This window comes from Bactrocera tryoni, chromosome 5 (assembly GCF_016617805.1).
Source record: "Bactrocera tryoni isolate S06 chromosome 5, CSIRO_BtryS06_freeze2, whole genome shotgun sequence".
Taxonomy (NCBI): Eukaryota; Metazoa; Arthropoda; class Insecta; order Diptera; family Tephritidae; genus Bactrocera; species Bactrocera tryoni.
This window is the reverse complement of record NC_052503.1, coordinates 56,065,411-56,087,866: the sequence shown is the minus strand read 5'-3', so window position 1 is coordinate 56,087,866 and position 22,456 is coordinate 56,065,411. Positions and strand designations below refer to the sequence as shown.

The 22,456-nt window shown below is 35.4% G+C and overlaps 1 protein-coding gene across 3 annotated transcripts in view; it reads left to right on the top strand.

Moving 5' to 3' along the window:
* The first annotated feature begins 1,016 nt into the window (after window positions 1–1,016).
* Window positions 1,017–22,456, top strand: part of LOC120777340 (peroxisome biogenesis factor 1) — a 36,787-nt gene continuing 15,347 nt past the window's right edge. The window contains exons 1-10 of one of the 3 annotated variants that reach the window (XM_040108590.1): window positions 1,017–1,299; window positions 1,411–1,531; window positions 2,200–2,303; window positions 6,908–7,022; window positions 7,087–8,130; window positions 8,187–8,302; window positions 8,364–8,820; window positions 8,897–9,093; window positions 9,160–9,359; window positions 15,526–15,949. In XM_040108590.1, the coding sequence (XP_039964524.1) occupies window positions 1,207–1,299; window positions 1,411–1,531; window positions 2,200–2,303; window positions 6,908–7,022; window positions 7,087–8,130; window positions 8,187–8,302; window positions 8,364–8,820; window positions 8,897–9,093; window positions 9,160–9,359; window positions 15,526–15,949 (2,871 nt within the window). In that variant the 5' untranslated portion in view covers window positions 1,017–1,206. Of the gene's footprint in view, window positions 1,300–1,410; window positions 1,532–2,199; window positions 2,304–6,907; window positions 7,023–7,086; window positions 8,131–8,186; window positions 8,303–8,363; window positions 8,821–8,896; window positions 9,094–9,159; window positions 9,360–15,525; window positions 15,950–22,456 lie in introns of those variants that run through there. The other 2 variants (XM_040108591.1, XM_040108592.1) reach the window with 2 other exon arrangements.

The following is a 22,456-nucleotide window of genomic DNA, read 5'->3' as shown; positions in this document are numbered from 1 at the left end:
AATTTAATGCATAAAGTTCATAGGGATCCTTCAAGCTAACTATCGCGCAACAGCGCAAGCAGAGACTTCTGTTAATTTTTCTATAAGCTTGTTTTTGTTGTTGTTTTAAAGTAATTTCGAGGCATGATGCAGAGTTGACAGTCCTTGGCAAGACTAAAACCCGGGACTGTTCCGGTTACTTAGAACCAACTGTTGTGGGAGCGGCTAAGCTCTATGAGTTTTTTTAAAGCTATATGTAGAATTCTAACTGAAACTAATGTGTACGCGTGATCGTTCATCCCTTTTTTACTCAAACGTCTTAAGACCAACTCACGTAAAATTTTGACTTTGCTTTTCCTCTATTTTGTATTAAGACATTCACATAAAAAGTATTTTTTACGTTCCGAGCCGCACGGAAAGCAAAGTGTAGTTCTGACATACCCATTGCTTTCTTTGCTTGCTGTTGTAGTCTGAACTGTCAAATAAAGCAATTAAAATTTAATGTGCATCGTCCATTACCGATCGGTATTCAACTATTTTCGAATTACGTAAAATTTATATTAAAAATTTCACTTGGCAACGCCAGATTTAAATTATGAATTGAGGGATCAAAACAAAAATATGAATATTATGATTTTTGTTTTGGCTCCGCTTCTTTCAGCTGATTTTGTTTTATTAATATAATAACATCACAAGTCTTGCCGTATTATTATTAATATCGTTAGTTTAAAGATTAAGTTCTCGGCTACAAGAGTTGAAAACAAATTTAGAATACGTACCTACCTAAATGTGTATTAAATTGTTATATTTTTTCAATCAAATTTTAATAAATAATAATAATAATAAATTGATAAAATATCTATATAAAATATATGATCTCTATCTATATCCAGTATTTGTCCTATTGAATTTAAGTAATGTTTAATATCACATATTAAAACCATAATTTTATTATTATTTCGGTGACCGCGCCCTGTGGCAACTCTTTAATAGGGTTAAATGTGGTAAAGAATGAATGCAATCCTAAGAAGTACAAAAGTTCAAATTTCATCCACTGAATAGAATATAATAGTATTTTTTTCTGATATTTACAAGATTAACCTTTTCTAAATACAAATTTTATTTAAAATACAAATTCGAAACGTTTACAGCGAATAATGTGAAAAGAAGTCCGCAGAATAACCTACATATATTTTTGATGCATGCTCAAGTACACGAAATAAAAAAATGTTTAAACGTACATTTAAATTAGTTTTTAGACCAACTAAAAGCAATTTCTTAATGCTGCCTGAAAATTATTACAACGTGGTATCAACATATGTGAGTGAACAGATAAGATTACGCTTGTTTGTTTTTCAATAATTTATTTTAAGAGATAAAAATAAATATTCCTTTTACATGCACACATCGTCGACATCTAATATAATTTAGGATACTGGCTGTTTGAGTTTGCAATACAGCGGGCACACACATTACGCATCGTGGGCGCCACATGCTGGCGCCGTGAAAGATACTGAAATTGGGATCAATGCCAGGGTGGCAAAAGAAATTGGTAATAAATTAAACGCAAAAGGAATATCGAAAAATGTATTTATCATTAATTACATTAATTACACATTATACGTCCATCGTATAAAACAACGAATACATTCTCATTCATAACCATTGAAGATTTTGCCAACAAATTACATTTTTAGAGTATCACTTTTTGCTAGGGCGGTCCAGAAGCAACCGATCTCATACTTTGAACTCGTTCGGGGTTTATTGATTTTGGTTGTTTGGGATCATTGTCTTTTACCCTACACATTTTTTAGATTTCTTAAACAGAAGGAATGTGTAGTAGTTATTTCTAGAAGACATCATTTTGGAGTAACGAAGTTTAACTCATTGATTTTAAAATCAGGTTTGGTTTAACAATAATTCAGCAACTAATACCATAGCATTAAAAAAAAAATTTTTTAATAACAATAACATAGTATTTCAAAAGAAGACATTTTTTGTACAAACTAACTTTCAAAATATTAAGAGTAATTAATTCTAAAATGTATGACCAACCAATTTGTATGTATACTTCTAATTTAATTTTATATGATTAATTTAAGAAAAAATAATGAAAAAAGTGATATGAATTATTTTTAGATCTTAAGCCCACAAAAATGTTGTGTGATTCTATAAATATTTTAATATTTATTAATAATTATGATCATTCACATTCACTAGGTTTGAGTGAAAATGATCTAGTGAAGTGTTCACTCATAGCTGACGTTTTGACTTTGAGAAGTGTTTTTGTTACACCGGTGTCGGCCAAGGACTGGGAAATAATTGTGAGTGAAAGTTATTTATAATATAAACATTAAAAAGACAACATACAATAATTGACTGCAAATAGAGCACAACGCAATAGACTATTGCCAACATTTATGAATGAAAATAAACATTTTTGTTTATAGAATTTTTAAGAGTGGGCAAATGTACATATTTACATATTTAGTCGGCGTTCCTGCGACAATCGGGTCTAAGTAACCAGAATGGATTTTCATCTGGCCCAGAACAGTCAACTCGGCACCATGTCTCGAAATTACTTCAGAAATGTTTTCTGCCGCTACAACAACAACATATTTATTTGTTGCTATAAAAGAACAGTTGAACTTTCCTAACTCGAGATATTTGTGTAGAATTTTACTTTTATTCCAATTCAAGAGCTCGAGCTATGGAGAACTACGAGATATGAAAGTTCAACTGTATTTTAAATGTGGCAAGATTAAATGAGTTGTTAGTTGTATGTTGGCATTTACATATGTTACAGCATGTGCTGAAAGCTAAATTAAATGATTGTTTTGAGATAAATGACATGTGTACTAAAGGGCACAATACACCTAAGGTTGGGATGCAGTCTATCTATATATCTATCTATAGATACAAAATTTTAATAATTGTTATATTTATACCTTGAACAGGGTATATTAAATTTGCCACGAAGTTTATAACACCCAGAAGGGAGACCTAAAAAATATACACATTTGATCTCCTTTTTGCACGAATATTTTTGTACGACGTTATTTTTTGTACACCCCTTAGTTACATTTTTAAAACGGCTTTACTTTTTTGCACGTGTTTTTCATTTAATTGTATTTTTTGCAATAAAATCAAAATTCCCTACGTAAATACAGGTTAATTTTAGAACATGTTATCATAATGCGAGTTTAAAAATGGCAACGGAACTAGAAAACCATTTCCTTAACTTGGACCTAAACATAGAATGGTCTGCAAGATTTCAACGCCAATTAAATAAATGAACTCGTTTGAATCAATAGTGACATCATTAGAGCAACACCTAGCGGCAGGGTTGCTCCGTATCCTTCTGTGCTGGCATTGAGTCCAACCTGGGACCGGAGGAAATTTTCTGGTGTCACTTCCCAAAGTGTTCCGGTCTTCGCACCACACGTGAGTGGAGTATGTAATGCGTTGCCCCTTGCTCGGAAAGTCTTCTCCGGAACAACCATCAATGGCGTCGCCAAACCACACCCAAGTGCGACAATCGCTCTTGCGAGTCATGCAGATGCAAAAACCATCATTTGTACACAACTCCCTCACTCCCAGGATCACTACAAACTTAACGCGTCATACTCGACTTCTACAACTGAATTGCAAGATCGAAGAGATTGTTGAAGTCACATCGATAGCTGCGGTCCAAGAAACCAAGCTAAACAGCCGCTAAAAACTTCTGAGATGTGCAGGTTTCAACGTTGTACATAGATATCTCGATAGAGATAGTGGTGGTGGCTTAGCCTTTATTTAGCACCGCACCGTGCAGTATCATCTTATCGACGACGACATCGACCGCAGGGATACTACCCTAGAACGTCAGGGTATAGCTAAAAGGTCAGGCGATGTCGAGCACGGAATATTTAATATACACATCCCAATTTCCGAGCTGAAGCAGCAGTCTTAGCAAGCAAGCCCGACTCTTTAGGGATCTCAACTTTGAGATTTGACAACTGGTAAATCAACGTAAGCGGATGATATGGGTAAAGTTGACTTCCGTGCAATCTCTCCGCCGGAGTGAGCAAACTTTGGAATACGGGCAAATCTTTGCCCAATCCGAAGAGACATGAAGATAATCGTGTCGAAATCCAATTCGACGGTCAAACTTCTTCGGACCCGAAGAAGTGGGCGAGCTACTTTAGCCGACAATTTATACTGCACCCTTCGGTGGATAAAGCGAAAAAATGTGTTGCGCAAAATGTTAAAAGACTATTAGGAGGTTTTGAGTGCCGTCAACAAATTACCTCTTCAAGGTGCTCAATCTGTCATTGACCACAATCAGAAGGGTGGTACTACTACTGAAACTTGTGAAGCCTGTCAATTCACGGGAGTATTAACGTCCGATAACTATCCTTTTCCCAGCAGTGAAAACACTTGAGGCTTTGCTACTCCCGACCTTCACCCACCGGCTGAGCCTAGCCAAAAACCAGCACAGATTCCGTAAAGTGTACAGTACTACCATAGCATTTAGCGTCATAAACGCCCAAAAAGCCACGCCTCAACCAAAAACCGCCTTGGGAGAGAACTGTCCCAGTAACGGTTATTAACTACGCCGCACCACTGCCACCTGTTTAAAGAATAACGACGATATATAACTAATTCTCAACAGGCATTGAACGCTGTTCACAGTGGAGCTATTACCATCTTCACTGACTCCCTCCCAGTGAATAGCGTACTTGGGGTCCAAACACAACCAATCGAAGAACAAGAGACTGCTGCGTGAAAAAGAGCGATCCTAGTTCAGCTTCGTTCTGGGTTAAAGTCCTATCTACCCAGAATAGACCTCAACATACTCAACTTATGCCATACAAACCCAACCCCACTTTCCCTTTAGTGCGATACCGTCGATCTTGGAAAAGACCCGTGAAAGGAAGATTGACATACACCACCTCTGCTGAAAAGGAACTGTCTGACCTTGGTATTCCCGCAAAGCTAATACGGCTCTGTGAGCTGACGTTAACCAACAATAAAATCTCCGTGAGGATCGGATGGACCTCTCCGAGCCGTTTGATACCAACCGAGGTCTCAGACAAAGATACTATATCGTGTGATTTCGTAGAATGTACACTCTTACAGCTGTACGCCGATGATATTAATATCAGTGGTCCTTAGTTCTGCTTCTCACTTTATAAGAAAGCGAAGCATACGTATCTAGTTGTGAACGAGGATAAGACGAAATATCTCCTGTTATCAAACAAACAGTCATCGCATTCTCGACTTAGCTCACAGGTTACTGTTGATAGTCATAACTTTGAAGTCGTAGATGATTTCGTCCATCACCCTTTAATTGAAAAGTAAAGTCCTCTCTCGACGAACAAAGATCAAACTCTACAAGGTTCTCATCACCCCCGTCCTGCTATATGGCGCAGAGGCATGAAATATGGCATCATCTGATGAGTCGGCCATAGGAGTGTTCGAGAGAAAGGTTTTTGAGAAAATTTTATGGTCCTTTGCGCATTGGCAACGGCAAATACCGAAATTGATGGAACGATCAAGATGTTCTCGTTCTGCTGCAACTATTCGATTAGTTACTCTGCAAGTATTTGAATAAATTAAAATTGTTTGAAATTCAAGCAACCTTTGGTTTTTGCTAAGTATACTGCAATGTTTTTATAAACATATACGTAAAAAAATTTGTAGAAGTTGAACGCTTACTATTCAAATAGTCGACAACGAACGGTTAACCAAATAGTCGAAAATGAGCGATTGATCGAATAGTCGACGACTTACGACTATCCCGATACAGCAAACCGAATATTATTATGCGAATAATGTTTTGTGTTTTAATTGTGTAAATCCTCAAAAATAAGATTTATTTTTTTTTGACGGATTTTTCGGGTAAATTGCTCAGTTTTATATGAAAATCTGTTTTTTGCACGGGTAATTTACTCTCCCAGTTAACTGTGCAAAATGGTGATCAAGTGTAGATATAAATGATCAGCATAAGCTAAGTTGATTTATCCGTGTCCGTCTGCCTGCTCGCCTGTCCATATGTCTTTATATTAGCGAACTAGCCCCTCAGTTTTGGAGATGTCGGTCTGAAATTTTGCATACGCCTATATCTCTCTAAGAAGCTGCTCATTCGTTGGAACGCCCGATATCGATTTACTATAGCATATAGCTGCTAAACAAACTGAACGATCAAAATCAGAAACGATCACCGAAGAATTTTTACAGATCGGATCACTATAGGTATAGCTACCATTCAAACTGAACGATCAGAATCAAGTCGTTTTTTTATTTTTATTACGTTTTTATTATGACTGAATTTAACCCTAAATTCTGTATGAAGTATTATGAGTTTGAAATAAAATAAAATATTTTCAATTCTAAATATAGATACATACATACATATGTATATTTATATCATTTCGTTTATTATACTATATAGACTATGGTAGATAATTTTTGAAAACTGAAAAAAAATCATAGTAGGATGCAATCCATCAGAAACAAAAGATAAAATAACAGGCGATAAGGATGAACTTAAGTCAGGAAAAGAAATTTTTGTGGCGACTTCTTCACATAACCTCAAAAGTTAAGAAAAAAGCTAAAAAATCAAATTTTTTTTATTTATATTCTTTAAAAGTTGTATTCCTTTCACCGAATTTGGTGAAAACATACCTTATGTCCCAAACATACTATATTCTTTTCTAAATTTAATGACGATTTCACTATAACATTGCCATATAACTTTTTTCTTAAGGAGTCGTAGTTTTGCTGGACGTACGACCCTCCTCTTCCTTTTCCCGACCACAGATTATCGGTAAATTATTTTTCCTTTAATGTTTGTCATTTTATCTTTCGTTTCCGATGGGTTTCAATCATTTTCAAAGGCTTCTGCACTAGTCTAATGTGGCTTTCTGCATTTTTTATTCACTAGGAATTAAGCGGTGAAAAGATTTCGAATAGTGTTTTGGAACAAATTCGCATTGTAAATTCTACACAAATTCTTATAATATGGATAAACAAATCAATGCAAGTGGCCTTAACAGTAGGTAAGTAAAAGGTAAAAAAAATAATACTGAGTGTCTCGAAATAACGTTTTTGAAATATTTACAGATCGTGTACGACCAATTGTTTCGTATGGCCGGATTGATCACAACACAGAGTTGGTGATAGCACCGAATCTGTATAAGGATATTACGAATGGTAGCAGTAATGGTGCTTCGTCGGACACCAACGATTCAAACATAAATGAACTAGGTCAATTGAGTCGAAGCCGCACCAGCGCTCGGATTCGCAACTTGACTGAAGAAAACTCCGATCCCCATTTGGTACGTTCGACAACAACTACTAATATTAAAAAGTTATCTCGCTCAGAGTCAATAGCGAAATCGAGTCGCAATGATAAAATTATTCGTTTGAAAAAGGATTTGCGTCGGGAAAGTACACATACTTTTGAATTTCGCGCTATTAGTGGTGAATGGAAGGAAAATTCCCAAATTTCTGACGTATATCTGAGTAAAAGTAATTGGCCTGAATTTTTGGAATTGAACAACGTATACTCTATGAAAACACCAAGTGAGCAGGAATATTATGTAAAAGTATGTGTGTTGGCCGACGATGAACAACAGTACACTGCCCACACTAGCATTCAGGTTAATTTGAATCTTATGAAGAAATTGAATTTAAAAGAAATGGAGAAAGTAGTACTTAAGCAAAAGGCGGCTGTTGTAAATTTTGTAGAGAAAATAGAACTGTTCGCACAAAAGAAAACGCATTATAAAATTATTGAAAATGCCTTTAAACGTTATGTAATAGAGAGAACCAATAAATCACCAATGCTCTTAAATCAGGATGAAGTTGTACGCTTAGAGGATAATCTAATTGTGACCATCGGCATTTTGCCTGAACATTTTCGGTATTGCGTTATAGATTCGCAATTTTTGAAAGAGTCGAAAATTTATGCTGCCGATTTGGTTCGCAAAGTTGACGAGATGCTTGAAGTACAACCCCAAGAGAACTCGCCGTTAAGTGTTAAAGATTTGATAAAACTGCCAGCATTTGATGAAATCGTTGTTAATTTGGTTGATGAATTAAAAATGAACTTGTGCTTGGATTCAAAGAATGCAATACTGAGACAAGGAAATATTCTTATCGCAGGTTAATTGGCAACAAACTCATTTAGATAGATTTAGTTTAGAGTTCTTATTCCACAGGTGCAACTGGTACGGGAAAAACTGTAGTGGTGGAGAGAATATTAGATGAGTTGGTGAAGAAGCCTTATTTTTGTTTTTTCGATATATTTTACTGTTCGAGGAGTAAAGGAAGAAAGGTTTGACTTTTTAAATGAGAAAATTGTGAATGTGTTGTTAGTAAAATTTTCGCACTTACAGGCTGAATCAATACAAAAAGACCTGCGTAGTATATTTACAACCTGCTTGCAAAATTCACCTTCCATTGTCGTGCTGGAAAACCTCGATGTACTAGCTCATTTTGCAGGCGATCAAACAACACAGGATGGCGAATATTACAACCGAATCGCCGATACTGTACACCAATTAATTGTGCAATATACTAGTAACAATCCCATTTCGGTAATCGCGACAGTAAGTGAGCTTCAAGCTTTGAATAAACGTTTATATTCGCCCCGAGGACGCCATCTTTTTCAAAATGTAACTAAATTACCTAGCCTGGAACGTGAGGGACGAGAATTGATACTTCAAGAGCTTTGCAGTCATATCGAAACGGACAAATTAGATTTGTGCAAATTTGCAAACCTAACTGAAGGCTACAATAAAGGAGATCTAGTACAGTTGGTTGAACGTGCTATATTTTACGCATATAGAATAAGTTAATTCATTGTTATAATATATTTTTTATTAACTGTATACACACTTAAACTTCTTTCATATGTGTTTGTGAACAGGTAAAACGCATCCGATTCTTACAAATGAACTCCTAATCGATTCACTGGCGAATACGAATTCTTATTGCCTTCAAGGTATTGAGAACCATCAAAAGGTTAATGACGATGACAATCTCGAGGAATTGGCGGTTGAAGAAGTGCCGGGCTTAGAGCCAGTTGTTTCTGTATTAGAGGAAGTGTTGATGTGGCCATCTCGAGTAAGTTCAAGTCCTTTTATATCCCTACAATCAATAAATTTTCATAATCACTATTTTTATTTGTAGTTCCCAAGCATTTTCCAAAATTCTCCGCTTCGCAATCAGGCTGGCGTTTTACTGTATGGTCCGCCTGGGACTGGTAAAACGTTTCTTGTATCTAAAATTGCACGTTCATGGAATTTACGCACAATATCCGTTAAGGGTCCCGAACTGTTGGCTAAATATATTGGACAAAGTGAAGAGAACGTACGCAACCTATTTAATCGGTAATTTTTTTAATTCATTCTGTTTAAATCATTTATTTGATATTTTTATATGTATATGCTAATATTTTTTTGTTTTGAAAGAATAGTATTTAATCATTCCTGGCGAGAATTTTTGCCGAGACTTTCACATATTTTCTCTTTCAGCGTATTAGTTGATTCTCGTTAGTTAATTTGTTTTCAATGGCAGATTTTTACGTTTTCTCTGTCCCTATGTCCCTATGTATGCTTAAATCTTTAAAACTACGCAACGGATTTTGATGCGGTTTTTTTTAATAGATAGAGTGATTGAATTGATGGTTTAGATGTATAATAAAATCCATTAAATAGTGGAGATATACTATTAAATTTGAGGTGTTTAATGTGATGTCGTAAATAATTACATTTTTTCTGTAAAGTAATGCCACTTTTCGTTGTAATATTATAATTTAAGAACTTAAGCTATCAACCTATCTTAACCCAAGCTTTAGGCTTTGGTCGGACTATTATTTAGTAGATGGTTTAGTTGAAGTTTGCACAAAATCGGATGAACGGTTTCTCATTTATCACATTTTATGTAACAAATGAATTCAATATAGATACTATCTACATATATACTATTTACACATATAAAAAAAAGTCGTGTTAGTTACACTATATAACTCAAGAGCGGCTGAACCAATTTGGTTGAAAATTGGCTCAATAATCAGTGGGTGAATATTATCCCACGTGCATCCCAAGTGCCTGATGCCATAACCTTGCCAGCCGACCTTTTCGTCTTTCCAAGCTTGAGGACTGGTTCATTATGTGCAGTCTAATAGACTGACTATCGATTGGACTCCAGTGTGAAATGATGGAGCCAAGTTTTTATTGTCACAAACCGATGCAAAAATTCGGTTTTATTACGATTAAAAAGCACTGATACACTCCTCAGAATCAGCAATTCGTTGTTTTTGTTGGATTATGAACTTGCGCGGCACCCACTTTGCACAGAGTTTTCGCCTCTTTAGGGTGTCCACTGCCTTCATTGTCCTCGGTGCTCATTCCGCCTCTTTCCAACTTAGCAAATCTCTTTTCAACGGTTGACTTTCCTGAAGCTGAGCCTAAATTTAACAAGGCAATGCATTATTAACACAACAAATGCTTTTTGATAGATTTTTTGTAAACTAATACGAGTTGCTTCACACAAAATGCTTTACCTCATTAACTAATAGTTCCTCAGTTGCCAAATTTGCATATGCATCTTTTAAAGGTAGGGGCTGACTAGAAATCATATAGATTGTATTAGTAGTACCATCTATGTATCAGCCACAGTATAGCGTGTACGAGTTCTCTAGTATGTATAATATATAATATTTCATGGGACATCTCAAACGTCGAAGCTTTGTTTGAGTCAATTGAGGGACAATACAATTCGACATTTTAAATGACATTTTTTGGTTTTTATACTCTTGCAACATGTTTCTCTTGGCAGTGAAAAAGTTGCCAATTTTTTTTAATACCGCGTATCCCTGTGGTTCCAACTGATATGTCATTTCAATTCAAACGATTTCAATTAAATTTTAAAATAGCTAGCAATTAATAAAATATTTTTTTATGTGAATAAAGGAATTTGATGTTAAAATAAAATTTTATTATTATTTCACTTTATGCCGTTAGTATTTTTTTTTAATAATGAATCCTACTTTTAAATGTGTATTATATTTAAAAAAAATTATTTATAATCAATTGGTGAATATGTCTTGTTATTACGTAATGTTTAAAGAAATATTATACCAAAACATAATATATTACTATTAATTAATCCTTAAAAATTTAATGAGATATATACATACATTTATGCGATAGGTAATTATCAGATACAGTATATATGAAAAATAACTTTCTTGAATAATGAGGTACTAAAACTGAATTTGGCCACAAAAACATTTATAGCATAAGGAAAGGCTAAGTTCGGCTGTAATCGAACATTTAGTACTCTCGCAGTTTACAAGGCTCTGAACACAGGAAATGCTTTCTGGTGTTGGCAAAAGCGTTAAATTTCATAGAATTATTTCGTTAAATAAAAAATTTTTCAATCAAGGGCATTATTTTGATTGTACAGTTTGTATGGTAGTTATACTTGTGTGCAGTGGTCCGATATCGGCGGTTCCGACAAGTGAGCACCTTCGTGGGGATAGAAGGACATGTGAAAAATTTTAACTCTTGCAACTTGCAGGGAAACACCTTAAGCTGTAAACCGTCAACCAGAGGATCGGAATTTAAGCGATATGTGTATACATAAGTACATGTACTCTATATAACACATACACTGACCGACCAATTCTGCATAAGATTTGTTATATATACGTACATATGTATATATATGTATATGAGAATTTTTGAAGTTCCTGTTAACTTTATACCATATATATGTATATGTATATATATATATTCCGATCCTCTGGTTGACGTTATATACATTAAGTATATGGGGGCAATGGGAAGCTTTAAACCAAGTTGACTCATCAGGATCAGGATATATCAGGATATATTATCACCAGAAAAATAAGTTCTCTTAGTTTCTTTGTTATATTTCACAGATTGACCTCTATTTTCGGTAATAAGTCAGCCATAAACACTCAAGGCCACATATTCAATGTATGGGGCTTAACAAGTTATGGTCCGATTTTCACAGTTTTTAGACGTGAGATGGCATATCTTAAACATATATACATATATATATATACGGGGTTTGTTCAAAAATTATTGCGATTTTTAGATTTCTTATGAATATATATTTGCCTCCTTCAGAGTAAGCAAAATAAGTAACTTTGCATGATTTTTTTCCAATCCTCAAAGCACTTGAAAAGTATATTTTTGTAGTATTTAGCATCTCCTTCGATTTTGAGAACAAAAAAAGTCACAGGAGGCCAGCTCTGGGGAATGTGTTTTTGGCCAAATATTCGCGCACAAGCAAATATGCTTGAGCAGGGGCGTTATCGTGGTGTGAAAGCCAATTTTTGTTCTTCCACAAATCGCGAATTTGTTTCGATTGGATTCGCGCATTTGTTTCGATTTAATTCGCGCAAATTGCGCGTAACTTGCAGGTCATATTTTTTATTGGCCGCATGACCATTAGCTACGATTGTATGACGATTGGCCAATACTGTTTTCTTACTTTGTTAATGCTTTCGTCTTGAAGGATCAAAAATTGTTGATTTCAGTTTCCGGAAAAACTACGAGCGTTATAGAAAAATACATTAAAAAATATAAGCTTTCTGATTTAAATGTTTCTTAGTTAAAAGTCATTGTCAAATAATAACTCGAAACCAATATACAATTATAATATAACAAGTAAGGAAGGGCTAAGTTCGGTGTAACCGAACCTTCTTTGTGCAATTTGCAAAGATCGAAGGCAGGAAAATACTTTAAAGTGTCCCTTAAGTTTATAATAGGTTGTCTGAAAGCGCGTAGTTCTAGTTTTATTCGTCGCATCGGGTCATGCTATACCTTTCTGGAAAGCTCATTTCACGCGCTAACACGTGTTTGATTGTCGTTTCTTTTAAGTCGTTCATGAGTTATAGCGTCGCAAACATAACTACTACTACTACGATAAAGGCAAAAATGCATCTCAAGCCGCCAATAAAATTTATGCACTTTCCACCGCACAACGATGGTTTCAACGTTTTCGTTCTGGTGTAGAGGTGGTCGAAGATGCGCCACGCTCCGGAAGGAATGTCGTCGAAAATTGCGATAAAATCGCTGAATTGGTCGAAAGAGACCGGCATAGTAGCAGCCGTACCATCGGTCAAGAGCTGGGCATGAGTCACCAAAAATTCATTTCTATTTCAATAAAAACGAAAAAAATTCAATAAAAATACCGCAAGACTTTTTTGACAACCCATTATTAAACATGTAAGGAAATGTTAAGTTCGGTGTAACTGAACATTTTATAACCTCGAAGTTTGAAAAAAAACACACAAAGGCGAGAAAATACAATAAGGTGTTGAAAACTTTTTGTTAAAAAATTTTGCGAAACATTTCAACGTAGATAATAAGAAGAAACTGAATATAATACAATCAAATTTTCTATCTTACTAGCTGTGGTATATTAAAAGTCGTAGGCTCCCATGCATGCCCTTAATATAAGTATAAAGATCACCCTATTTAACTCAGATAAATATGAAGAAATCATTGACCAGAGGTTCGGAAATATTTATATTAGGGATATGAGATATCATTCATGGTGTAGACCATGTGTAGACCACATCTGAGGACTTGATAAGATATGATGTTATTTCGACTATCTTTGAACATTAGATGTCATAGCTTGAGTGTACTATTTGTGCAAAGTCACTGGAGGTGTCGAAACTGTTTTTCTCGAGCAAATTTATTATTATAACTCTAGTGCTTTGTGAGATATATACATTAAACCTAAAAAGGTGCTATTAAAAACAGTCCATCCCTGGAATTTTCAATTTTGTATTTTACTTTGAAGCTTAGTTATGAAACTATATAGGTCTTTATTTAATGTCATTTTATGGGCGTGACAAGGGTCTGTTACGCTCATATGCAATTGTGTCAAGGAACACGTGTACAAGTTCTCAAATTGTCACTTGCACAGACAGACGGACAGACTTCAACTTGTTTCCTGTTTTTTAACATATATGTATGTACCCAAAGTAATACAAAAAAGCCGCACTCAAAATGTTTTGTAATTTTGATGTAAAAACTTGAAAAATATCCACTAAAAGTTCTAATAACCCCATAAATTTATTTTTAAAGTGTTTTGCGGTGCATTATAATAATAATAATACAATTTAATATTATATATGCTTCATGATTTTGCATACAGTATTGAATTTAGTTCCTTCAAAAATAGTTGACTTTTTTCAGACTTTAAGTGACGACATTAATGCTTACTATAAACTATTTTTATATTATAATTTTTTGTAGCAATACTTCATTTTAAATTAATTAATGCACATATTAAATTTTGAAACAAAAAATTTCTTTTGCTCATATCTCTTTATTAAATTGTTGTGTCAGCTTTAGCGTTTATGACATTTTTATCTCTTTTTTGTGATGAATTTGTATTAGGCGCTTACATATTCGGCGACTACTGCTTTGAATCCCACTTCTTCTATTGTTTGGCTCAATTCAACCATTGTTTTTGGTTTAATTTTGCACATTTTAGCGTTTAGGATCTTTACGTTCTCTATTGGATTGAGATCTGGACGCTTAATGGCTAATCCAATGAAGTAATACCCAAATTTTCCTTTAATTTTCCAATCCTAAATGTCAAAATTAACCATTTAAATTAAAAAAAAAAAATGATGGTGGTGAAAAATCTTCATTGTCTAACTTACCGAACTAGCGCGATAGCAAGATTATTCGAAAACATAGGGCTTGAATCATTTTCGTTTAGGGGCACCAAGCTTGATACCGTTCCCTCCAATAAAATATTTTTATAATTCTAAGCGTTCACTGAGCCCTCTAATACAATATTAAAATTAATAACGATTTGTATTTGGAAACCCCTTCCTATACCATTATATAGGAAGAATGTTTTACAGTATTAAGAGTGCAATTTTCTGCAAATCGTTCACCACCTCTGCCACGAACTGATTGATAACCATCAGGTCCAATAAGTTTAAACATCGCCTCGTCAGAAATCATTCCATATTTCCATTTGGTTTGCGTCCAGTTCGCTAGATTTACGATATTTTCTAAGAAACGTCGCACAAATAGCCCCTTTTTTGTTTTATTCAAAAGAAAGCACAAGCGAATGCTTTGAAATTAATGAAATGTAAAGGTAAATGTCTAAAAAGTTTCCCTGCATAGCCGTATGCCTGTGCCAACATGTTGCGAGAGTATTATGCTTTATTTGGTCACCGACGTGCCGCCCTTCCGTAGTTGTTTTTGCTGTCTCTTGATCACATTTGAGCAATGTTTGAAATATCTTCAAGTTTATTTTTTTAATTACCACAAATTATCGAAACTAGCAACTCTGCTTTTAGGAGAGCGAATTCGTTTCTACGGAAAAAATCCAATTAGCGCAAATATCCACATCAGGGACGATAAAACCGATGGTGCGTTTTCATTCACACACGTCGTTGACCAAGTGAAGCATAAAATTGTTAAATGTTTGTTTTGATTACACTATACAATACATATATTTATGCATTTTGTGTTTTTTTCTTTTCAGTGCCCGCAGCGCCAAACCTTGTGTACTGTTTTTTGACGAGTTTGATAGCTTGGCACCGAAACGTGGTCACGATTCAACAGGTGTTACAGATCGTGTAGTAAATCAACTGCTGACAGAACTAGACGGTGTTGAGAGTCTGCAAGGCGTTACTGTAATTGCTGCCACTTCACGTCCTGAACTCCTTGACCCAGCGCTACTACGCTCAGGACGTATCGATCGTTTAGTTGAATGTGGTCTTCCCGACGCTTTGGCACGTGTGCGCATTTTCGAAGCACTATCAGCTTCTCTGAATTTAGATGACTCCGTTGATTTTGATTATTTCGCCAGTCGTACTCAAAACTACACCGGCGCTGATATACAGAGCATACTAACCTCGGCTAACATGATTTCGGTCAAGGAGGCTTTATCCCAATATGCACATGAGGTAAGTCAATGTTATATATTATAGTAGAAAACGCATGTACATATACAGCTGTGTTCATAGAAATAGTAGTGCCGGTGGGTTCTAACTATAAAACACAAAATTCAAGTTAAAAATACAAACTATGAATTTTACATCTCTAAAAAGTAATTTCTATCTATTTCTATGTATATACACAGTTTTACTTTTTAATATAATTGTATATTATGCTAACAAGAATTATTCAAAAACAAAATTAAGAAATGTTCCTGTTCTTGAAAATAGTAGTGCCCATTTTGTGAAAGGAAAAATATAAAAAATCTAGATCAAAATTTTAATTTTACCTGTATAACTGATAATAAAATCGCAAAATGATGAAGAGCACATCAAATTTGGAAAAACTCTGGACCTTCGTCCACCCGCTATTGCCGTTCTGTTCGAATTCAATTTCAAAAGGAATTAGTTTAATAAACCCTAAATGCACTAGATTTGCGCTAGATCCTGCAAAAGAATTAACTTCAAAATATTTCTGGTATTATCTTCCTTCGTCAGTTCGTAAAATTTCAATTCACGCTCCTGATGTTATTTACTATGCACCAGTTTCAATTGTAGAGCTCTCATAAGAATTTGCTGAGTCAAGCAATTAGGACGTTAAGATGTATCGACTCCATCATACATGAAAGAACTAACGGATCGCTACAAATCAGTACTTGCTAAACCGATTGCTTTTGAGCTTAGATCCTTTCATCACCAGTCAAAGATTTTTGATTTAGTTGAATAATATTCAAAAATTCCTTTTTTCGTTTATCAATTTTTTTAATTTAATATAATTAATTAAAATTTGTTACCATCGGGGGGTGGCAGAGTGGGAAACGGGAGATGGAGATTTTAAAAAGCTTTGGCAAAAGTTTCACTTTTACAAATGCAGTGGAAGTATTTTTGGCCGCTGATTCCATACAAGACCGACCACTGTGCATCGTCTTATAAGGATTTGTCCATATGCATCCTTGACGCTAGCCAAAGTTGTGTTCAATTTGATGGATTAGCAACACGTTTAAGATTTCCCCTAAAAAAATTTTGTTTGAATTCAGGTCCACTGTTTGCTCTGGCCGGGACATTACATCGATCCTTTCTGATGCAAACCGCTCTTTAGTTAGTTTGGTCGTATGTTTTGGGTGATTATCTTGTTTAAACGTCTTTTTTATAGACATTTCCTTGCTGACAAATGAGAACATAACCTCCTTCAACAGTTTTACATTCCAAGTTTAGTTTATGATGCTATATATAAAATATGTAGCACTAACACCATAGTAGGTAAATAGGGTCCATACCGTAATGCTCCGACCACCATGTTTAAAAATTTTGGTAGTGTGCCTGAAATGATGTTATGTGTTTGGTAGTGGACGGACATACTTTCTCCAAAACTAAGCTGGCTCCACCAAAACTAAGCAATTTTGTTTTCATTGGTCACATCAGTTTCTGCCATTTTGTAGATGGCCAATTGAAATGTTCTTTTGCGAACATTATTCTTGCAGCTACATGTTTCTTCGTTAAAAGAGTTACTTTCAGGAAACTTTTTATTTTCAAATTGCTAGTCTCCAACGTTTTCTAAGGGTAGTAAACGACTATTTAAATTTTTTTTTTTATAATATTTGTGTATGGTTAGTACTTGATTTTAAAAATCGTATAATCTGTCTGTACTATAATATCGATTTTTGTCCATCTTCCTTCTTTTTTCTGCTTTATCGTTGTATTTTATAGCATTGTACAAGTATGTCATTATGGAGCTGTAGTTTACTATATTTTCGATTCCTTCTAGGTTCTGTCTGGTTTCCTTAACTTTATTATCAATTCTAATTTCTCAAAAGAACAATTTCTTCCTCTATCTACTAAAAATAAAAGAGAAATGGCTCTTCAAAAAATTTCATCACAAAATTTGTAAATCACTTAAATAGATTTGTTTATAACAATTATCTAATAATTTTTTTCATTTATTGGTCCCTAACGAGAGGCACTACTATGTATTTTAATGAAAAATTTGCTTTTTTAGAAAATATAAAAATGCGTCATAGAAAAGGTAGCGGAGGCAAATGTTTATACTTTCAAAATAATCACTCTTGTTGGCTTGGCAAGTCAGATAATGTTAGGAAAGATCTTTAAATATAAGAAGCTGTTTCACTACTAAGTATTTTCATGAACACAACTGTATGAAAGTTATCAGTTTTCCGGTAATTGTGTACTATTACAATTCCTTTACTGATTGCCAGGCAATATCTTGGCATTCACAAGTTGGATGACTACAGAGGCCACTATTCCTATAATAAATAGCAATGCATTGCAGCCAATACTTAGACCAGTTTCTCCAACTTGATGTATTTGTTTTTATATTTACATAAAAATATTAAGATGCGTTTATAATTATTTCTTTTAACCACAAGTGATCTAATTCGAATATAATTTTATTTAAAACAAGAATTGTAATTAATTCATTAATGTTTGTGAGAAAGAGAAAAAATATTTAATTAGCGTTTGATACTTCTACGATATATTAAAAAATTGCCGTCATAAGATTGACATTGAAAACATTACTAGCGGGTATTCAAAATATTGTTTTACTACATTCATGGTAATTCCTTGTAAGAAAAATGTGAGAACACCATACCGTTCAAACGACAGTCGGGTCTACGTAACCGGAACGGACCTGGATTTTTATCCGTATTCCGAATGTTGACTGTGGCATACGAAGTAAGGAAAATAGTATTGGCCAATCGTCGTACAATCGTAGCTAACGGTCAACAAAGAATATGACCTGCAAGTTATGCGCAATTTGCGCAAATCAATCCGCTACAAACTCGCGATTTGTGGAAAAAAAAATAGGCTTCTGCACCATGATAATGTCACTGCTGACGCGATAGTTTTTGAACAAACCTATTATGAGAATTGCAACCATGGAAAGAGGTTCAAAGGTTGTGTAAAAGCTAATAGTTACGAACAGCTATAATAAAAGGATTAAAATAAACAATAAACTTTAATTTGTGGGTGTTTTGCGAGAGTAATATGATTCCTTTAGATTATACAGATAACGTCTTCGAACAGCAGCATTGGTTCAGAAATACCATGAGAAAAGATACCCTTACCTATCTCATAATGTCAGCGTCTTTGATCGCTTTTATTGTGCATACGAAGTTTGGAGGAAGTCTTAAGTACAGTGCTTCCAAAAAATAACGTTTTCGTTTTTCGAAGTGTGGATAGCGTTTTTAAAAAATATTTTTCAAATGAACCTCAAGTAATTGCGTGGCCGATGTCGGCTTACAGGGTTTGTCCGGAAAGTAATAGAATTGATTTTCTTCCGCCGCGACTGTACTTCAGAGCGTGCGTGCACCGACTGGATTCGGTAGAAAGCGTTCCTAGCTAATTAACGAGCGACCGGTCAGTTGTCTCCGAGCACCTGGAGAGTCAGGACAAACATTTTCAGCTTTCGTTAGAGCAGAGGTACTCGATTAAATTATGTCTGAAACTAGATAAATGTGCGACAGAGACGTTTGATATGATCAAGCCTGCTTGATCCCAGATGTTGCTTTAGCAAGAAGTGGTGTGTTTCGGTGGCATCAGGCCTTTTTGGAGGGCCGGGAAGAGGTAGCTGATGAAGACCGTGCGGGAAGACCTGCGACTTCGACAAACAAGGCCGGCATCCCAACGCTTCCGCAGTCGCCCTACACCTCAGATGTGGCCCCTCCGGACCTTTTTTGTTTCCTTGCCTGAAAGGCAAACATTTTGAGACGACCGAGGAGATTCAAGCAGTGTACACCTCGGCTCTCAAGGACGCATTCAATGCTTCAAATCGCGCTGGCAGCGCTGCATCGACGCAAAAGGTGCCTATTTTGAAAGTTTTTAAAAATTTTTTTTAAATCGACTCAGTCTTATTGCTTTCCGGACAAATCCTGTACATCGGGCTGCCGACTTCTTGAAATCAGTTCAGAAGTTTTCGATAGGGTCGATGTCAAGGGACTGTGACGGTGATTCCATTTCGTTAAATTTATTTTCCTCCAACCACCTTTTAGTAACTTAACTTTTTCCTTTGGAATCATTGTCCTGTTGGAACGCCCAGGCAACGGGCGGAAATATATCGACATAGGAGTCACCAGTCATCTCTTCTTTCATACAATAAATGAGTCATCCAACTTGCCCAGAATAGCACGCTCAAACCATGAATCTTACACTTCCATGTACCGTTGCCGTACTGTTACCGTTTTTGTTATGTTTTTCGGTTGGTGTTTCTGTATTGGGGGGGCGTTGTACATAACAATCTTCGATTGGTCCAACCATAAAATGTTGCAGCATTGTGTCGAAGAACATTTTAAATGTTCTTCAGCGAATCGGAATCTTTGCTTAAAATGCTTTTTAGGCAATAACGACACTTTTCTTAGACTGCGAGCAACCAGGTCGTAACGCGCAAACGCCGCCGTGCACTTTCTATACTTCCAGTTAAAAAGGTAATGGTGTCCTTTTATCTCTGTGGCAGCCGCATATGGAAACTACTTTGAGTATCAGACAATGATTTGACTTCTCTTATTGACATTGCTGGCTTCCTTTCACGTGTTTATTACTTGGTTGGTGCCTAAAATAGCATTATGTACCATTGTGGGCGAGCAACTAATAGTCAATCAATCCAGAAATCATTTTCTTATCAGGACGTACTTCTCGAACATACAACTCTTATTTTTCGAGACTGTTAAATGAAGTTTTGTAAAATGTAAAATTTAAAAACATAAATTTTAATTGAATACTTAAATGATTCTCACCTTTATTTTTAAAATTTTACAAAGATTTACTGATAATTTTAATTTTTCAAACCATTTTTTCACAAACTACCAATCGAAAAAGCTTTGCAAATAAAAAGTCCCGACAAGCCATCGTTTGTTTTCATGTCGACTTCTGAGCTTCTGATGGTAACGAATTTTAAAGTGAAACCCAAGGTGTTGTGCAAAACGTCAACCAGAGGATGGGAATTTATTACATTTGGGATATGAGGTTTGGAACAAGGTCTAACCCAATTCCATTCATATTAAGTGCTAAACGATATAATTTTTTAGAAAGCTTGTCCATTTAATTTCACTGCAATATGAAATTTATTTAAAGATAGATGCGAAGTCGGAAATCACTATATAGGGTATATTGGGGGCAAAAAAGGTTTGGGCAGATTAAACAAATTTTTGACATTACTCACGCAATTTAAACATAAAGTCAGCCTGAAGTTCGAAAATCTTTCTTTAGGTATGTGGGTGGAAGTATTAGTTGAAGTTGTGTTGAATGGGCAGTAAGGCGCCTGATTTCGCCATTTTCCCACAGTTTAGTGGAAATGGGTTTGTTTGAGCTGTTTAATAATTACCGCAATACTGCAATACTTCTGATATGTGCTAACTTGATACTTTGCTGCTGATGCTCAGCTGATACTCTGATAATATACAAGGTGCATTCCAAAGTAAACAGGGCTTAAAAAAAAAACAGAACAAATGGTTTTTTCGGCAAAATCAAATTGCACGGTCCAAAAGCATGTCGAACGAGTGTTTTAGCTCGTTGGCCGGTATGGCCGACAGTGTGCCGGTGCAAGCCTTTTGAATGGCCTCTACGTCTGCATAACGCTTTCCTTTCATGGGCTAATGCATTTTTCCGAACAGGAAGAAGTCGCACGGTGCCATGTCAGGGGAACGGGGGGTTATTGGTTAAAATGTGATTTTTGGTCAAATAATCGGTCACAAGTCGATCGAATGTTGGATTCTGAGCAATTTTTGGTCGTCAGTCAATTTGTGCGGAACAAACCGTGCACTCACCTTTCGTATGCCTAAATGTTCGGTCAAAATGTGATAAATCGATGTTTTGGAGATGTTCAATTCCGTTTCCTAGAATTTCAATGATGATTTCGGGTGATTTTTGATGAATACACGCACAGTTTAGATGGAATTTCCCGTGATCACGGATTTTGATTGGCCCACATATTGATGGTCATTTATGTCCTCACGACCACGTGAAAACGTTGAAATCACTCTTGCACTCTGCTACGGGATAGGCAATCATCGCCATAAGCTTGTTTCACCAATTGAAACGTTTCGGTAAAAGTTTTACCAATTTTAAAACAAAATTTAAGTTGGCTCTTTGTTCGAAGCTCATTTTCGCATCGATAAGACAAACATACTGACACTTAATACGCAATAACTTCACTTCCAATCCATGAAATGTTATGAAATCTTACTGGACAATCGATAAAGATAGCAGATTCTAACGCACCAGTCGCTATATAGATGGCGCCACCAGGGTTCGCTAGATTCAAAAAGTCCTGTTTACTTTGGAATGCACCTTGTAAAAAGTTTGATCATATACTTATGAATATATAAAGAATGCTCAGCACTACTTAGATTTTGACCGAAACTGTACGTTTCCAATTTCTTCATAAAAGTCGGACCTCCTTTTCACAAATGCACAACTCGTTTCTTAAATACTTTGAAGTTTTTAATACTCTGGCAATATGCTGCT